This window comes from Mus caroli, unplaced genomic scaffold, assembly GCF_978045245.1.
Source record: "Mus caroli unplaced genomic scaffold, Mus_caroli_1 scaffold_18, whole genome shotgun sequence".
Classification (NCBI taxonomy): Eukaryota; Metazoa; Chordata; class Mammalia; order Rodentia; family Muridae; genus Mus; species Mus caroli.
In genome coordinates, this window is record NW_028227273.1 from 65745785 (window position 1) to 65764243 (window position 18459).

The window sequence follows — 18459 nt, forward strand, 5'->3', positions numbered from 1 at the left end:
AACCTGGACAGTCAGGTCAGGCCTAGGGATTCAAGAAGGGTCTCAGGCTTAGAGGGCGGGAAGGCTGCAGCAAGTGAAGGGGGTGGGCAGCCACAGGCACACTGGAAAGTCAGTACCACCAGATGCTGAGTGTGAGGTGGGCCTGGGGCATCAGGTGAGGGGTAGGAAGGGGGTTTGCCAGGGTAAAGAGGAAGAGGAGGGCTGGAGTCACCCTACTGACTCATTTCAGCCCAAGGCTAACTGCTCTGGAAGCAAGTACTGTGTTGTGGCACCAGTTCACAGCAGGGACACCGGCTGTGGGCACCCCTACCACACTAGTCAACCAGAGACTGGGGCAGCCGCTCAGCTGACCGCCCCAGAATTCCTCAAGCCTTGGTTGCCCAGCACCCCTGCTAACAGTTCCGAACCTGGTAATGTTTCAGTGTGGGAGGAAGAGGAGGGTGGGACTCCTGGGGAGGGCAGGTAGTCAAGTGTGCCCTTTAGTCTCTCAGAGTGGTCCTTCCACCTGTCCTCTTATTGCTCTTCATTCCCACATCAGTAACTATCCAGAACCTAGACATCACTGTCCCCCAGGGTCTCTTCCCCTGCAGTCCCAGACCCCACCCCAATCCTGTCACAAGTGGCTTCACCCACCAATGCATGTCTTCCCGTCGGTGTGGAGCACAAACTTGACGTGGCAGCCGCACCGAGGACCCTGCTCTGTGTCATCGCAGGTGTGCTGGCAGCCGCCGTTACCATAGTTGCAGGTCACTGCACAGAGAGAGGAGACATGACAGCCTGCTTGTCCCTTGTGCTGCAGGTCTGCAAGGTGGGGAAAGCCACCCCTTTTCCTCACTGTGCCCCGCCCCCAGGCCTCTTTCATCTCATCCCTGCCCTCTGGCTACTGAGGCCCCACACCTTCCATCCTCCCCACCCCCATTCTCCTGCCCTCACGAGTCTCACATTTACAGTCCCGTTGGTTCTTGGTGAGCTCAAAGCCAGGGCGGCATTCACAGGCAATGCCCCCCTTGGGAGTCTCCCGGCAAATGTGGGCACAGCCGTGGTTCTTGTTCATGCAGTTCATTCCTTCTAAAAAGGGAGAAGGAGACGCTGGCGCTCCGTCCGCACTGGAAGCCTCAATGGGGCGGAACCAGCTGTGGCTAAGGACACTGTAAAGATCGGCTGAACCTGCTACTTGGAGGTTCTCCCTATCTAGGAAGGACCCAGAGAAACTAAAACAGGATATCTTTCCTCAGAGAGCTTACACTGAGACTAGAAACCTGAAGAAGAGAAACAGCTATCAGACTGAGACAGGGTTTCTCAGTGTAGTCAGGCTGTCCTGGAACTCACAGATAGGCCTACCTCTGCCTCCCCACCCACCCCCCCCCCCGCCCCAACCCCCAGGCTAGGATTAAAGGTGTGTGCCACCACACCTGGCTAGACCACAAGTTTTATTAAGCTGCTATCACAGGCAGGGCAGCACACTAAGTGACAGGGACACAAAGGCAAATTGGACTTCCCTGCTGCTCTCAGACCATCATGGCCCAGTGAGGGAATGAGCCATGGATCCAGGCTGTGTGTGGAAAGGGACCCAGGTGAGGCTGTCCCAGGGAAGGAGCAGCTTACAGACAAATGCTGGGGAGCAGAAATTCGCAGCACCGTACCGCCGGACCAGAGAATGCCCCAAAGTAGCTTTGATTCTACTCTGGGCAGGTCCCGGTTCCATTCCCTAGATTAGTCTCGAATACAGTGTCTAAGCACGACAGGAGTCTAGAGTGTGGGACAGAGAGTGCTGAGGGGCAGCTGGGAAGAGAAGCCTGGGGGCCTAGATGGCCGTGGGCTGACCTTCTGGCCGCTGGATACAGGTGTGCTGGTTGTCACTGAGGAAGAAGCCATCTCTGCAATGGCACTCGTAGCTGCCCATCATGTTGACACAGCTCTGCTGGCAGCCACCGTTGCCCTCTGCACACTCATCCACATCTGTGAAGACAGGGGCTTGGTGGGACTGTTGTAGCAGCAGCATAGACTGAGGGCAGCAGGCCCACCCTTAGCAAGCACTCCTTAACCCTTGTCAGCTAAAACTTCTCTGAGTGTGAAGAGCTTTGTCCAGAGCTCAGGGCAGGTAACATCCAAACCTGGCCAGCTGAGGTGAGGCCCGGACTCCTCTCCCACGCTGTAGAGGCTGCATCTGAGCCTTCGGACCTGCGTCCTATTCCCAGGGCCCACATGGCTGCTAACTGCCTGACATTCCAGTCCCAAGGAACCCGGTGTCATCATCTGGCCCCGCAGGCATGTGGTGCACAGACAGACACACATGCATGCAAACACCCATACATCAAACCCCTGGGCCAGAGCAAGAGAAACCTCGGTGAAGACAAGGATGGGTACTAGTCCCACTGAGCAGCCATGGTGCACTAGGGCCATGTCGAGGCTGGCTCTGAGGAGCAGGAATCAGAGAACCTGGAAAGGCTCTTTCCTCTCATAGCTGTATGGCTGAGGTGCCAACGATGGTGGGAATGGCCTCTGAGTCACAGGTCCTCATGGGGCAAGGACCGTTTCTGTGGACTGGCCACAACTCCAGCCGTGCTCCCTTCCCCCAGACCTGGGCTCACTGCCACAGATTCCCTAGCTTTGCTCCTATTTTTGGTTTAACAAAACAAAGTCTGGCAATGTGGCGTGGAAGGGTGGGGAAGGTGGCCAGGCCACACCCTGGATGGTAGAGGGGAACAATAGGGAGCCCGGAGTCACCACCACTACAGCCAAATTCATCACTTGTACATCTGGACTCCATCTCCATCCTGGCTGCGTCCCTCCCACCCTCTACTTCTCCCTGGAGAAACTGAGACCCATGCATGTTCTTGGAGTTTTCTCAAAGGCTAGAGGGATGGTTGAGGCTGTGGACACTCACCTTCACCAGACCTTTGTAACTCAGACCCTCCCAGTACCTGTTCTTTCCCTTGTCTCTATGGTTGGTTGGTGATAGTTGGGGTTAGGACCCAATGGAGACTAAAGAATTAGAGATGGTATTCACGGTCATGTGGGCATCCCTACCCTGTACCGAGTACTTCAGATCTTGTCCCTAAATAGTCCTTTGGTGACAGGGGAGAGACAGCTCTTTCATAGTAGCAGAGGGACGGAGGAGGGGAGGCCCGGGGAAGGGCCTGCCAGGGACCTGGGTAGAAGATGACCACATGGCAGCTGTGCAGTAAGGGGGTTCCTAGGTCACGGAGCATCTGAGCTACCATGTTCCAGCCACTGCCATTCCATTGCTGTTCTTCCCTTTGCTGACTCATCGAACAGACGTTTGAGAGAGGACCCCAGTCTCAAATCTCAAATCCTGTTAGAAGCTTCAGAGTTCCTACGGGTCCGAGTAACTCCAAAATGACTGGCTAAAGCTGAGGTCAGTGGCCCAGGGATTCTACCCCAGATAGAGTTCTGGAGGCAGGTGATTCCCTGGGCCAGACCAAGGCTCTGAACTGGAGAGGATGAGACTTAAAGACAGGAAGGGAGGCGGGAGGCAAGGGGCAGAGGCATCCAGGGCTCAGAGAGCATCCAACTGCATTAGCAACAGTGCTCCTGCCTCAGCACCTGCTCTGTGCTACAGCTGCACAGTGCTTTCTACACACCTGCTCCTAAGGAGCTCACACACTTTAAGACTTTAGATAGCCGGGCGTGGTGGCGCACGCCTTTAATCCCAGCACTCGGGAGGCAGAGGCAGGCGGATTTCTGAGTTCGAGGCCAGCCTGGCTACACAGAGAAACCCTGTCTCGAAAAACCAAAAAAAAAAAAAAAAAGACTTTAGAAGAAGGGTCCTAACGTCAACCCATCCCCATTCCGTGCGCGCTCGTGCCTGCACGCACGCACGCACGCACGCAATACACATACGTACGCACAAGCACACATGCACACTTCTAGCAGTGCCCTACCCCATCCTTGCTTTTAAAAGCCTGGAAATCTTTTTGACCACTTTCTTCCTGCTTGGCCAAGACACGCTGAGAGCAGCTCCTTCCCCAACCAGTCCCGGGCCACCAGCCCTGGCTCGCTCGCTTACCCAGACAGTTGTGTCCGTCATGTGCCAGGTGGAATCCGTCGTAGCAGGTACACCGGTAATTACCAGGGATGTTGACACAGTCGTGCACACAGCCTGCATTGTCCTCCCGTTCACACTCATCCACGTCTGTGCAGAGAGAGAAAGAACACACCGGAAGATGTTGACGGTCACAGGCAGACAGCTATGCCATTTTTTATTTCATGCTTTTGATTACATCATTCATATAAACTTCTCGAACGTTCTTTAGTTGTGGTATTACTGGGAAGGAGTGTCATCCTTGAACCAACACCCCCCCCACACACTCCCTGCGTCCCAGGAGGCTACAGTAGTTCTCAGTGTATTATGTCAACAGAAAGTAGCATGTACTTTGTCCCTGAGAATGCTATTCCCAGCCACTCTGCAGTGTTTTTATAGCAAGAGATGTGCTTGCTTGTGGGTGAACTCCCACTGGGGTTCACCGGTCCTCTCCTTTGCGCATGCTATGACAGGTGCCAGTACGGGCTCCTGTCTCAGGGATCTTCGGGCCTTAGTTTTGTAACTGAGGTGTGCCAGCCCCAGACAGCTATGAAGGCTATGTAGTGTCCCCACCAGCACAGCTTGGCTGTGCGATGCTTTGGTGTCCACCCCAACCCTGTGCGATCTCTGGGAAGATGCGGCAGTCCTCCTCGGCCTGTGGAGGCTGTGGGCCCCTGGAAACTGTGGTGCAGGCCCCGAGGCTCCTGCGAGCTCCTCTTGGGGACCCTCCCAGGCTCACCTTTGCAGTGGGGACCTCCCAGGCTCACCTTTGCAGTGGGGACCTCCCAGGCTCACCTTTGCAGTGGGGACCCTCCCAGGCTCACCTTTGCAGTGGGGACCCTCCCAGGCTCACCTTTGCAGTGGGGACCTCCCAGGCTCACCTTTGCAGTGGGGACCTCCCAGGCTCACCTTTGCAGTGGGGACCTCCCAGGCTCACCTTTGCAGTGGGGACCCTCCCAGGCTCACCTTTGCAGTGGGGACCTCCCAGGCTCACCTTTGCAGTGGGGACCTCCCAGGCTCACCTTTGCAGTGGGGACCTCCCAGGCTCACCTTTGCAGTGGGGACCTCCCAGGCTCACCTTTGCAGTGGGGACCTCCCAGGCTCACCTTTGCAGTGGGGACCTCCCAGGCTCACCTTTGCAGTGCTTCCCGTCCCCCGTGTAGCCGGACTTGCAGATGCACTTGTAAGACCGTGGGGTATTCTGGCAGATGGCATCGATGTGGCAATTGTCCGTGCCTTCCACACACTCATCTACATCTGCCAGGGGCCGAGGAGGACACGTAAGAACAGAACTGGCGTGTCTCGGGTGAGTTTTGAAGGTGTATTCCCCAGGGGCAGTGTGTCTGTATGCTCGTGCACACCCGAGGGTGCACACCTGAGGTCCCCCCCCCCCCCCCGCCTTCCTCGGAACACCTCAGGAATTCAGACTGTCTCAGAAAAACTCAAACCACTATGGTAACAGCGCCACCACTCTGTGAAACACCCTCTTCAGTTTAAATAGCACATGTGATGTGTCAGACAGAGCCCAGTGAGGACTAGTTCATCTTTCTTAGCAGTGACCTTGAAGGGAAAGAGACAGGCGCAGAGTCACTGGTGACGGTACAGTGACCACAGATAGTGTTTTTCTAGATCAGAACACATATAGTCCAAGTTGGCCTAGGACTCATTCCACAGCTGAGGGCGGTCCTCAATGCCTGCTCCCCCTGCCTCCATCTTCCAAAGGCTGGGATTACAGGCATGCCACACCCTGCCCAGCTGCTCTCTAGTAATTAAGGAAGAAAGGGAGGCGGGGGCTGTCTGGGATTCTCATCTGCCTCCTGGTCCACTGATTCCACTAGTGGAACACACTAGTCCTGCCCAGCACAGCACTGCACAGCTGTGATCCCAGCACTCCGTTACAACGGTACACACAAGAATATATAGGTACAGAACTGGTGTCAAGTGAGCTGTGGAGGTGTGTTTCCCAAAGGCGAAGTCCCCATATGCCTGTGCACACCCGAGCTTCCCTCGCCTTCCTCTGAACGCTTCCGGAATACAAATAAACCCAGAGACCAAGGCAGAAAGATCAGGAGTTCTAGATTAGTGCGACCCTGTCTCAAAAACCCAGAAAAAAGATGAAGTCAGCACCTGACTCTTCACCTCAGCCTTGTTCACCATGGCACCAAGAAGCATTAGAGGAGCCGAGCTTCTCTTGGCCCTGAGCTATCAATGGAAGGACTGGGAGCTGGCAGGTATTGGCCTGGCAGGCACAGCTCTCTGAGCCATCTGACCAGGCAGAGCCCCTGGCACTCTCCTCCTCTATGCCCTCGAGTTCTGGATACTTCTGGACTAACTAACACTCATTGTTCCCTCTAGTAAGTGTGACCGACAGAGCGACACTAAAGGAAGGGACTCCTCCAGAGCAGGGGATGGGGTAAGGGTAGGGGGGTGGTTAAGGACCTCCGGTGGTCTAGGTGTGGTGGAGTATCACTTGGGAGGCAGAGGCAGGAGGATCTCTGACTTGGAGGCCAGCCTGGACTACAGAGGACTATCCAGGACTATACTAAGAAATCTGCCTCAGAAAAAAAAGAAAGGGCTGGTGAGATGGCTCAGTAGGTAAGAGCACCCGACTGCTCTTCCGAAGGTCCGAAGTTCAAATCCCAGCAAGCACATGGTGGCTCACAACCACCCATAGTGAGATCTGATGCCCTCTTCTGGTGCGTCTGAAGACAGCTACAGTGTACTTATATATAATAAATACATTAATTTAAAAAAAAAAGAAAAGAAAAAGATCATAGGCAGCTGGGGAATCACATCACGGCACCCATAAAGAAGTGACGACAAGGTCCTGTGTGGCAGTCATTGCATTCAGAACGACCCAACCAGGATAAGTGACAGAAGCATTAGGGATGAGCCTCAACTCAGTCTGCACAGCAGAGCTGACTCCCCTAAACATGCCCAAGGCCCCAAAGACTGGACTCAACACATCCGATTCCAATGAGCAGCTGGGCTTGAGAATCTCTGAGTAGGGAGAGCCCACGTCTCCCTACAAACTGGAAAAACAGAGTGTATGGGTTGAAGTCTGCTAGTAAAGGGGCAGAAGCCGGGGAGTAAGGCCACTCTGAGGCCTGAGCCCTGCACATGCGCGAAGTGGGGTCTGTTACAATGCAGATTCTCAAGCCTCATCGCCCAATCCTGTGAACCCAGCTCCTTAAGGTGCGGCAACTAAACGGAGAAGTGCGCCGCACACTGGAAGTCTCTGCCGTTTGCAGAAACAGCTCTGAGTATTAGGAGACTGTCTACACTTACTGCCCACCTCAGCCAAGCTCAGCAGTCACGTGCCTGCCAAGCGGTCTCCAAAGAGAGACGATGGAGAGGAGAGAGGCCCAGTAGTCGAGTTCCTAAGTCAGGTAAGAGAGATCTTGTGGCTGGCGCGAGGCTGTTGGGGAATGTTTGAACAACTGATGGAATGGAATCAGGAGCAAGAAATGTCCGGTCACAATAAAGTCACCCGTGGAGACAGCCCCAGGTTATGACCCAGCTCTACCATTTCTCTGGGGAAGGTTTTTTTTTTTTTTTTTTTTCTTTTCTTTTTAAGAAAGCTTTACTATATAGCACAGGCTGACCTCGAACTCATGACCCTCCTGCTCCAGCCTCCCTAGTGTTGGGATGGCAGGTGCTTGCCCTGCCGCCACACCTGGCTCCTTTCTCATTTTCCATCCTTAGATTTTTCCCCCATACCATGTATCCCATGGTGGTTCATCCTCAGACGAGGTGAGGCCATTCACTTGTTAATCTGTGTGAACTGCCTGAGAAAGTCCATGGGTAGGAGCTTGAGAGGGTGAGGCTGAGAGCTGAGCACTGGGGTATCCAAGTCCCTTCTGTCCACTGCAGTGGTAGCCATGAGCCACATGTGACCCTTTTCATCTCAAAGACAGCTCTTCAGTCCCACTGGCCTTAGGCCAAATATTCATGGTGGGCTGTGCAATAGGAACCGTCCCAAGGGCACAGGCTTCACGGAACAGAAGAGATAGCTCTAGGGATTCTAAATGAGGAATGCTTCTGGGTCTGGCCCAGAATTATAGAGCCTCCTCCAGAAGTCCCTCTCCCGCAACCATCTCAGTGGCGCCTGTCTCCATGTGCTGGGGTTTGGCTCCTGATGCATCAGGCTCTTCCCTTTGTCTCCCCTCAAGTGGCCCCCAGGACCAGAGCAGCGGTGAGGCCCACCACAGCCTGCTGGATGCCTCAGGCTCTTCCTAGCCTCAGCCATCTCCCTGCTCCCAATGTTTTATGCTTTGGGAGCTCTGGGAGGTGTCTCACCCTGCTCCTACTCCCTTGGCACCAGCTACTCCCTTGGCACCAGCTCCCTCAGCACCAGCTCCCTCAGCACCAGCTAACCAGTCCACTGCATCCCACCTTCTTCCCGTTTATATTGCAGCAAGCCCACCCACTTCTGTCTGCCCTGTCCCCAGTAAGCTCCCAGCCTGAGGGGGACTGAGTGTGCCCCCCTTTGTGGCTCCTGCTGAGCCACTTAGCTAACACTCTGAAGCTGTCTCATGTAACATGTAGCCTCTCCCGTGGCTGGCGACTGCTGAAGAAAGGCCCTTCCCAGGGCATGGCTGAAGTTTTCTGGCCTGAGGCACAGAGCAGGGAGACAGGGCCCTAAATCAAATCATACCCAGCATTCCCACCTCTGCCAGGTCTTCAAAGATCCTTCTCAGCACACCTGCCAGCCCTGAATAAGTCCTCAAAGGGACCTCGGTGGCACACACGGGCACCCTCAACGTATCCATCCTCTTAGAAGCTGTTTACCAGCTGTAAGCCAAGAGACACTTTTAGGTGTGAGTTGGTTTAGGATGGTGGTCCTCCACTCAGTCTGTGCACTGGAATCTGGGGACCTATGAAGACTCATGGATGTCTAAACCCAGGAAATCAGCACCTCCAGGGCAAGCTTGTCTCTTTTCCATCTCGTGTAAATAAGCTACTTGCCTGAACTGGGAGGCACTCTGCAGGCAGCAACGTGACACACTAGGAGACGAGGTTCTAGACTTGAGTGCCACTACACCAGTCCTGGGGCAGGTGTGGACACAGGGAGTGCCCAATGGGAGCTGCTGCTGTCACTCATCCTCCTCAGCATCCTCTCGGATGCTTGCTTCATGTTTGCTCGGTGCCATGAATTCCTCGAGGCCACGGCTTCTGGATCTTTGAACCCACAATAACTGCCAGCAGAGCCGTGCACACTTGAGCACTTAGCAAATGACCACTAGGGACCTGCACAAGGGCAAAGGCAAGCACTGTGCCGGGACTGTGGGCTCCCTTGTGAGTGGGGCAGAGTAACCATGTAATGAAGGAGCTCTGAAGGCATCTGTTAAACAGATGGCAGCCGAGACCGCTACCTGCGGGATACCCCAGAGAAGAAGCTTGCCTCTTTACTCTCTTTGACCATTTGGCATTCTGGGAACAGGGGTGTCCTAGGGAGTTTATTCTGAGGAGTAGAAAGCTCACTGGGTAAAGCACCTTATGTGACCATGAGGGCCCCCAGCTGGAATTCTCAGAACTCATGTAACGCTAGATTCAGCGTGAGTGCTCCTACAGCAAAACGGGAGGCAGAGACAGGAGAGTCCCCAGAGTGGTAACTCGAGACAGACACTGTCCCAAGCAAGGTGGAAGGTGAGAGCTGACTCCCGAGGCTGTCTTCTGACCTCCACGTGTGTGCTGCGGCACTGTATCTGCACATATACACAGATTCAAGAGAGCACAAAGACAGCGTGCCCTGGACCCTGATGAATCCAGGGCTAGAAGAGACTGCAAATGGTGGATGGGAGGAGCGTGGGCTCCTTTGTTACCCTCTTGGGGAGCAGCAGGCATGGCTTATTAAAATGGATGGGGGAGCACCTACTGAAGTTATCCTGGGAAAGAACCAATAGCTAGTGTAAAGACAGGATCCAAACCCACCCCTTGAGAGACAGAGACAGAGACAGAAACAGAGACACAGAGACACAGAGAGATCTCGCCTCCCCATGCCCTCAGCTCAGTACTTTGTTGGGCTTGAAGCAACCAACCGGCACAGAGCCCAAGATGGACTACAGCTGAATCTGGCTGGTGGTTAAAAGCCAGAGTACAGATGCCGGGACACACAGAGGGAACCAGGGCCAGGGTAGACAGGGAGCGGGCAGATACACAGGCAAGGAGAAGGTGGGAGGGTGCAGTGGTGGGCAGGTGTTGTAGCCAGCCTGGGGATTCACTACTCTGGGGCCAAGCAGCTGGTCAGAAACAAAAACAAACATCAGGGGATACAGGTTCCTGCTGTTAACAGCTTCAAACCACCAGAGGAAAACTCCAAATAAATATAATTAGAAACTTGTAAAAAAAAAAATCCAGTCCTCTCTGTAAACCTGCCCCCGCCCCCAGGATCTACCCTTTGGGCATCCCACTCTTCCACAACCCTCTCCCCACCCCAGAGCCCACACAGCCTGATGCTGTTACCTCACTCAGGGATCCCCTAGGCCCGGTTCCTTATCCTGTATCTCCTCTGAGCCAGCAGCCCAGTTTGCTCAGTTTGTTCTTCAGTAACCACAAGCAGACAGCCCTGGGAACAAAGCTCTGAAAACGTGCACAAAGCTCTGAAACTCAAAGCCTGCAGCTTTCTGGGGCTATCGGTCACAGGGGGAAGCCATTGGCAAACCAAGGTCCCTAGCGCTCTGTTCAGGGGATCATTGACCCATTTCTGAAAGCCAGTTGTGGGTCCAGCTCCAAACTCCAAGCAAGTCCTTGATCTGAAGAGGGAACGGGCTGGGAGGTGACAAAGATCATTTGTGGCCACCACAGGGTGGGACACAGAGGCACTCACATGCACTTCTAGGGTAGCTACCTGCTCACCAGGCACAGGCCTGTCAGATGCTTGGGAAACTGAGGTGGTGGGAGGAAGGAAAAGTACCAAGTGACAGACAGGTCTCCAGCAGGCAGAGGACAGGGCCTGGCCTGTAGGTGGAAAGCCAGCCCTCAGGACTGAAGCTTACCAATATGAATGAGTTCAGTAAAACTGGCCAACACCCAGAGCTGCCAGTCATTAGGTTCCTCAGCGTTTGTCAAAACTCACCCCTTATCTTCCGCCCGCCTCGTGCCCCCTGAGTCAGGCCAGAGTGCAGGCTGGCAGGGAAGAGAAGCCAGTCTGCACACAGAAAGGCAATGTCCCTCTTTGCCCAGGTGAGTAAGTAGGCCATTCATCCCCTGCAAACATCCTCAGGGCTGTGTTTCCACCTCTCCCTGAGCTCCAGCAATCCCAGACTCCTGTCTCCCCAGGTCTGGGCCTCCCGTAAGCCCTGCCAGCCTGCCCCAGAGCGGCTCCGCAGTTTCCAGCCCTGACAGGAACTCTTTCTTACTGAGTGGTCATGTGCCCACACCCGCACGCCGAAGCAGGCCGGGGCCGGGGCGGCAGAGACCAGGGTGGGTTCGTTCTGGCAGCAAAGCTCCTCCACCTCCATCTTCTCCAGAGGATGTGAAGCCGTGCTCTCCCCTCCCCCACCCTCAGTTCCAAAGCTCTGGATCAAGCCACTCTGCCCCTCTCCTCCAACTAAAACAAAACGCACGCATTCACCCACTGCCTCCCCACCCCCAGTCACCGGAGTGCCACGCACACATGTGCTCACACAAGAGAGTCGCTCACATGCCCGCTCACACACCCCAGTAGTGCTCAGCTCACATTCCCAAACTCACACTCGGGCCTGCCTCCATTCACAACAGGTCCTAGCTGCTCACATCTCAAACCGGTTCTGATCTCAGATTCCAGAAGGTTCCAAAAGGCAATCCCATCTGAGAGTTCCTGATGACCCTCGCCTTGCTTTACCTGTTGTGGATGTGGCTCCCAGGTCTTTTAGTCATCTCTCTCCATTCCACCCCACAGAGACTCAGGGGAATGAGAGGTGACAGGAGGGGGGGTGCGGGGAAAACAAAATTTATATTCTCCCAGCTCTGGGCTTTCCCCCACACCTAAGACATGCCAGCAAGCCTTGGAGGGAGGTCAAAGGGGTTTCTGAAAAGTTTCTTAAAATTAGGATGAGCTTAAGGAAACAGATAAAACAGGCTCTAAGAGTGGGGTCTGTCTGTCTGTCTGTCCTGCTGCTCTCTCCAGTAGGGCCTTGGTGGGGCACAAGCAGTAGCGGCTGCCCGAGGAGCCACCCGCACCCGCTGACACGGTTACGGTTTTCATTTCATATTTTAGAGGGAGGGGCTAGGAGGAACAGTCCCCTCACTGTGGACGCCGGCCACAGGAGCCGAGGGAAGCAGGGAGGAGAGAGAGCAGCCACATTAAAGAGGAAGAGAGGGGTGGGGGAAAGGAGAGAGACACATGCTCCCAGACAGAGATGCAGAGACAGAGAGACACTGTTCAACGAGCCGGATGAACGCCCTAAGTCTCAGGGACGGTGTGATTGCTAAATGGGTGACTTTCTCAAAACTCTATCCCTAACAAGGAAAGAAAACTACCAGGTAAAGTGGATGGCCAACCTGGCTGTCCCAGAGCCCGCCTGGGGACAGGACCAGTTCCCCTGGAGGCCCCAAGACCTTTTCATTCAGTTGCAACCTGAGCCCTAAGTGAGGATTAGGTTTTTTTAACGATAGCTGTCCTGCCATCACTACCCCACCCCCACCCCACACCACCCCCCAAAAAGCAAAGCAAATTAATGCTTTTAAGTTTACAATTACCTTGGTTATCCAGTCTGTCTACTCTAAGACACACAGACAGGCACTTGAAAACTACTTAAAACCCATGTATACAGCAAGCTCACCCACCCACCAGCTGACCCACCCACTCATCCACTGGGACAAAACCTTCCTTAGGCATTTCTGATTAAACCAGGTCTTCGTAGATGCAGTGGGTCAGTGGTGTGTCAGTGCCAGTGTCCCTGTCTCCTGTGTCTCCCCCCCCCGCCCCACGCCCCCCCCTCTATCCCTCTTATATACTTAAGCTTATGCCCTCCTTCCTCAACCCCTGCATGGCCTTGAGCCTCCCAGAGACACAGATGTTCCAGGTGTGCAGAAGCGCTCTTCAGGATGCTTGCTGAGGGAGTCTGTCACGTCCAGACCCTCTAGAGTGACACTGAAAAGCTCCTGGCATCCAAGGCTAAGTCCCCAGCCCTAGTGATGGATGGGAGGTGTCGAGGGGGCACGAGAAGACTCCCGAAGGAAGCCCACAGCACTATGGGTAAGCCTTCGAGACTCAGACCAAATAGTTCTCATCTTCCCCTGTAACATCTACCTGCAAATTTGAGTCCAAATTTTGAGTCCAGCAAACCTGTTGTTAGGCAACCTTTGACCGACAGGGTTGCACAGGCTTCCTGAATGGCGGGGTTAATGAGAGGCTCCCTTCTAATCCCAGCTAGACTCAGAAATCCTAAAGGGGGTGGGGGTACAGCTACTGCAACCCCATCAGGGCAGGTGGAGCCCATGACTGAGGTCAGCAGAGACCCTGAGGGTACCGCCTCTACTGCAGCTGAGTGTCCCCCAGTACCTAATGGGGTGTCCAATAAAAGAAGGTGCCCTTGAGTACCCAGCTCCTCCTATCCTCAGCAGATGGGCTGGTCTCCAGGCTTGAGAGTTTTGGTTCCCCAACACCTGTGCCATTCAGGGGTCTCCAGCTGCACCTGGAACCCCTTTAATAGACGGCTTCTCCTCCTGCCCCCCCCCCCAGCCCCTGCAGACACTGGCTCCAACTTGAAAGAGGCCCTTATCTTGTCTCTAGATTACTGCGCGAAATCTGTTCCTTCCTCAGACTAAACTCCCTAGCTAATTCCATGTTATGAGTAAGTCAGCATGCACTACAAAAGCCAGCTTTGTTTACGAAAACACACAAGCAAATCCTCTGCGGGGAGAGGGGCTGTTCCAGGCGGCGGCAGCAGCGGGCTGTCTGGTAGGAAGGCTGCAGAAGCGGCAGTTTGGGGCTGGAAGGAAGTGAGGGTGGGGTCTGGTACTTGACAGCTGAGGGTCTCTCGTGTTTGGTTATGTTAATGGACAGGTCTGAGGGGGCAAGGGAAGAGGCAGTGTTTTGGACGAAGAGGGAGGTGTTGGCTTAGCACCTTCTACCAACAGTGAAAAGCTGCTGGCATAGCCCAGCTTAAGATTCAGCACACACACCCCGCCCGCGCCCCCCCCCCGCCCCGACACACTGACCCGACTGACTGACTGCCAGACAACTCGACGACTTCCTCAACTCCCAAGTTCAACTTTCCTCCTGACTCAGACACCTCTTCATCCCTGGCTGGCTTCAGGAACCCCCAGGACAATAGGCAGAATCTACCTCCCCAGGCAAAATCTTGCTAAGAGGAATTTTCTTTTTGTCCATATAAATCTCTTTTGGGTGAGGACAGCGTGGGGGGAGGGGTACAGCAGGTCAATGGGGGGAGGGGAGGCTGTCCCCAGAGAACTGTGGGACACCAGCCTGGTTTCTGCCAGCGCAGCCTTGGGACTGGCTGGCCCAGGAGCGCGGGGTCAGGGACCGGGGCAGGAGGGCCTCCCAGTCTCTCTCTAATTCCTAGAGGGATCTGTCAGAGCTCCCAGCCTGGAATTTTACTTTGTTATTTTAATGCAATTCTAACCTGGATTTAAATGGAATTGGAAACCCCAGGCCTTAATAAATAAATATTATGATAAGAAATGAAAGCCATGCGAGACGAAAGGGATCCCCCCCCCCAAAGGCAGAAACGCAACGTTCGTGCCAGAAGGCAGTCACAGACATTTTCTCCTACTGCTCCTACTATTCTGTGACAGGCAGTCGGTTTCACCGCGAAAGAGTCTGTTTTTCTTTAACATCCTTCGACTTGATAAGACGGTAACTTCGAAATTTCGGCCTGACTCTGCCTCATGCGGGCAGGGGAGGAGGTTACGAAGCGTATAGCAGAGTTGAAAACTTCCTTCCCTCAGTCTCAAGCTCCAAAGTGAAGTCCCTGGCAATGTTTGAGATAAGATTCTCTCTGACCTCGGAGGAAGATGCTAGATGGTGGCAGGGAAGTCCGCAGAAGTGCATGCATGCTCCCTTCTGCTGGCCGCCCCCCTCCCCAGGCGCTATTGACTGTCGCGCAGCGCCCCAAGGTCTAGCCCTGGCCGAAGAGTCGGGGGGCACAGGGCCGGGTCCTGACAGCCACGCACTTCTAGACACCTGCCCTGGTGGCTCCGGCCCCGCCGTCCCACCGCCCCTCTGTCCCGCCGCCCCACAATCCCGCACCGCGCCTCCCTTACCTTGCGCAGCTTTGCTATGCTGGGCGGCGCGCGCGTGGACCAGCAGGAGGAGCAGGCAGAGCCCGGGGACGCGCCCCGAGCCCATGGCCTGGAGCTCCGCGCGGCGGGGCCGCGGGGGTGTCGCAGCCCCGGGGAGGGCGCGAGGAGGAGGGGGAGGGGACTGGAAGGCGCCCGGCGGAGGCTCCGGGCTGGGCGTGGGGAGCGCGCGGTGGGGAACGCGGGCAGGCGCGGGGCGGCGGCCCGAGGGGCGACCCGGGCTATCGCACCCGACGCCCAGCTTCGCCCGCGGGGAGCTGTAGCCTGAGAGCGAGCGCGCAGAGCCGGAGCTGGGACCTGAGAAAGGGGAGGGGAGACGTAGCGCCTAAACACGCCCTTTCTGCCTCTTTCTTCCTCCCTTGCTTTCTCCTCTCCCGGGCTCCGTCTGTTTTTCTTCGCCTTTCTCCTCCTCCTCCTCTTTCTCCTCCTCTCCTTGCTCCTTTTCGTTTTCTTCCTCCTCCCCTTCCCACTGCCCCTCCTGCTTCTCCTCTCCGTCCTCCTCCTCCTCCACCTCCTTTTTCGTGCCCTTTTTTTTTCTTTCAAAGGGGGCCTCGGCGTGGCGGCCGCTCCCCCTGCGCGCCCGGGCGCGCGGCCCCCTCCCCAGGCTGCCGGGCCGCTGCCTGCAGGAATTTACAATCCGGCGCTGGGGGAGCGGGCCCGGTCTCCATGGAGACGGCTTCCCCGGGAGCAGGGAGGTCAGGCGCAGACCGCGCACAATCAATGGATCAATGCAAGCCCCCGCTCCGCTCCAGACCAAACAGCACCGGGGCTCCGGCTTGTCCGCTCTCTCCCCGTGGGGAGCTAGCGGGGGAGCCGAGGGTGCGCCCCCCGCGCTCGCACGCTAGGAGGGCCGAGCAGCGAAGGTCTGCACGCGCACCTCTGCGGGGAGACAAAGAGGGCGCGAGGTGTCGAGGAGGCTTGGAAGGGCTGCACCTCGGAACAGAGATGGGCTGGGACTCCGGTCCAAGGAACGTCCTCCGAACCTTTAGCCCTAAAGTCACTCCCACCCTCTGGACACAATCCTCATACTCAGATGAGTCCTGGCTAAAACTCCCCGGCTTCAAGGGCAGGCTCTGTGGGCGTTGAAGGTAGCCCGGTGAGACGCCCTTCTCCCTTCTCGGCGTGGCTCCCATATGCACTGTCTACTGCTCAGCACACCGGCAGAAGCTACCCCACGGTCATCCTGGGCACACACAAAGGCTCTGTACAATCTCTCCAAACCGGCTTCCAGTGCTAACCTCACTGGCAGCAGAGGTTAGGTTTAAAGTAGAGACACTCTGCCGACGGAGCAAGTTCCCCCGGGGCCTGGACACTGTCCCCTTTCCCCCTATCCCTTTAGTCGCTCTGAGCCAATTGTACCAGGCCTCAGAGTCCTGCCTGCTTCAGAGCCAATTTTGTGCAGGAAAAAAAAAAAAAAAATCCCAGGGTACCCAGGAAAACTGGGCAATGACCAAGGTCTCCCTAAAGATGACTCAGTCCTCAAACCCTTGGCATTGGCAGCGGGCTTCAGCTGGGGTGGGGGTGGGGTGGGGGTGGGCTCTGTTAGCAGACGCCTGCCTACCCTGGGGAAGAGTTGAGCCCTCCCTTTAGCAGGGATTAAATGAAAGGGTAAGAGAATGAACAGAGAAAGAGGCTTTGACTTCCCAGTCCCAGCTCCCGAGAAGCCTATTGGCTTCTAGTCCCATCTCAATTGACCTCAGTTTCCCCAGCTAGAAAAGGAGGATGGGTTTATTGGGCCAGAGGATGCTGAGGGGACGCTGCCCCTGGAAAGCCAGGAAGAGGAACCCTCGAGGCCCCTTGTACAATGCGAGAGATGGCGCGGGCGAGGTGAACACACAGGTCATGGGAATGGAGTGGAGGCCACAGAAAGGTTGGTCAGATGACCCCCTACACGATCCCTCCCAGCCCTGTCACTCCTGAGATTCCTTCCTCCCCCATTCCTCTGGTAAACCCCTCCCTCTGGAGCAGCCTTGCCTGCTGCCACCAATTATGTGGAAGCTGGAGAACAAGTTCAAACTTGTCATTCTCTTTGCCCTAAACAAGCGGGGAGGGGGTGCGGGGGGGATGAATTGAGGGTAGCCAGACAGTGCCTGGGGAGAACTGGAGAGAGCCGAGAAGCCCCAAGGTGGGGAGGGAAGATTGTCTCCCGCCCTGCTTGCCTTCATCTCTGCCTTCTTGGAATCCTGAGTGTGCCCTTCTACATCCTGAGGCAGGCTGGGTTTGCTGCCAGCTCACTCCTCCCACCCCACAGCTAAGGTGGGCATGGAGGACTCTCCAGGAGCTTGAGAAGAGTTCCTGGACCCCCTGAACACTGCTGTCCCCCTGGAGTTTTGGGTGGGAGTGGCGGTGAGTAGCCAAGACCTTCCAAGCTACCCTGTCCTCTGGAAGCCCTGTTTGACTACAGTCCCCTTCTCTTCCCACTTCCTAGTTCCCTTCTGACCATCCCCTCTGCTCTCTACAACCCAGGGGGCTTCTCCCAAGCATCTGCTCTATGCCCACCCCCACCGCACTCCTCCGCCCTCTAGAATATTCTACTCAGGTAGTAGCCTGGGCACTGTGAGTTGGGGTGAGGCCACATTGCCCGCTGCTCTGTCGATTAGCACAGTCTTCTGCAAACTCACACGTAGAGCACTAGGAAGGAGCACTGAGCTGTGTGTGAACAGCCTACGACGGAGCGTCCAGTGTCCCCCGGCCCTCCCCACTCACTGCTCAGCTGTGTTGTTTTTTTTTTTTTTTTTGGTTTTTCGAGACAGGGTTTCTCTGTATAGCCCTGGCTGTCCTGGAACTCACTTTGTAGACCAGGCTGGCCTTGAACTCAGAAATCCGCCTGCCTCTGCCTCCCGAGTGCTGGGATTAAAGGCGTGCGCCACCACGCCCGGGTGTTTTTTGTTTTTGTTTTTGTTTTTTTTTGGTTTTTCAGCTGTGTTTTTATTTTTATTTTTATTTTGGTTTTTGGTTTTTGGTTTTTTTGAGGCAGGGTTTCTCTGTATAGCCCTGGCTGTCCTGGAACTCACTTTGTAGACCAGGCTGGCCTCGAACTCAGAAATCTGCCTGCCTCTGCCTCCCAAGTGCTGGGATTAAAGGCAGCACCACTGCCCGGCTTCAGCTGTATTATTTAAATTTACCTTTAATTAATTTATTTTGTTCACTGTCTCCCACCCCCAAGG

At 55.4% G+C, this 18459-nt stretch overlaps 1 protein-coding gene across 7 annotated transcripts in view; it reads right to left on the minus strand.

Annotated features, from left to right (window-relative positions):
* Positions 1-15655, minus strand: part of Scube3 (signal peptide, CUB domain and EGF like domain containing 3) — a 32756-nt gene extending 17101 nt beyond the window's left edge. For all 7 annotated transcript variants that reach the window (XR_015045921.1, XM_021186268.3, XM_029471128.2 and 4 more), the window contains exons 1-6: positions 15257-15655; positions 5180-5302; positions 4031-4156; positions 1825-1959; positions 943-1068; positions 634-750 (exon numbers count right to left, since the gene is read on the minus strand). Coding sequence is in view for 6 of the 7 variants with exons in the window: in XM_021186268.3 (XP_021041927.1) it covers positions 634-750; positions 943-1068; positions 1825-1959; positions 4031-4156; positions 5180-5302; positions 15257-15341 (712 nt within the window). In the remaining variant the exon portion in view is untranslated. The remainder of the gene's footprint in view (positions 1-633; positions 751-942; positions 1069-1824; positions 1960-4030; positions 4157-5179; positions 5303-15256) is intronic.
* Positions 15656-18459: the final 2804 nt, after the last annotated feature.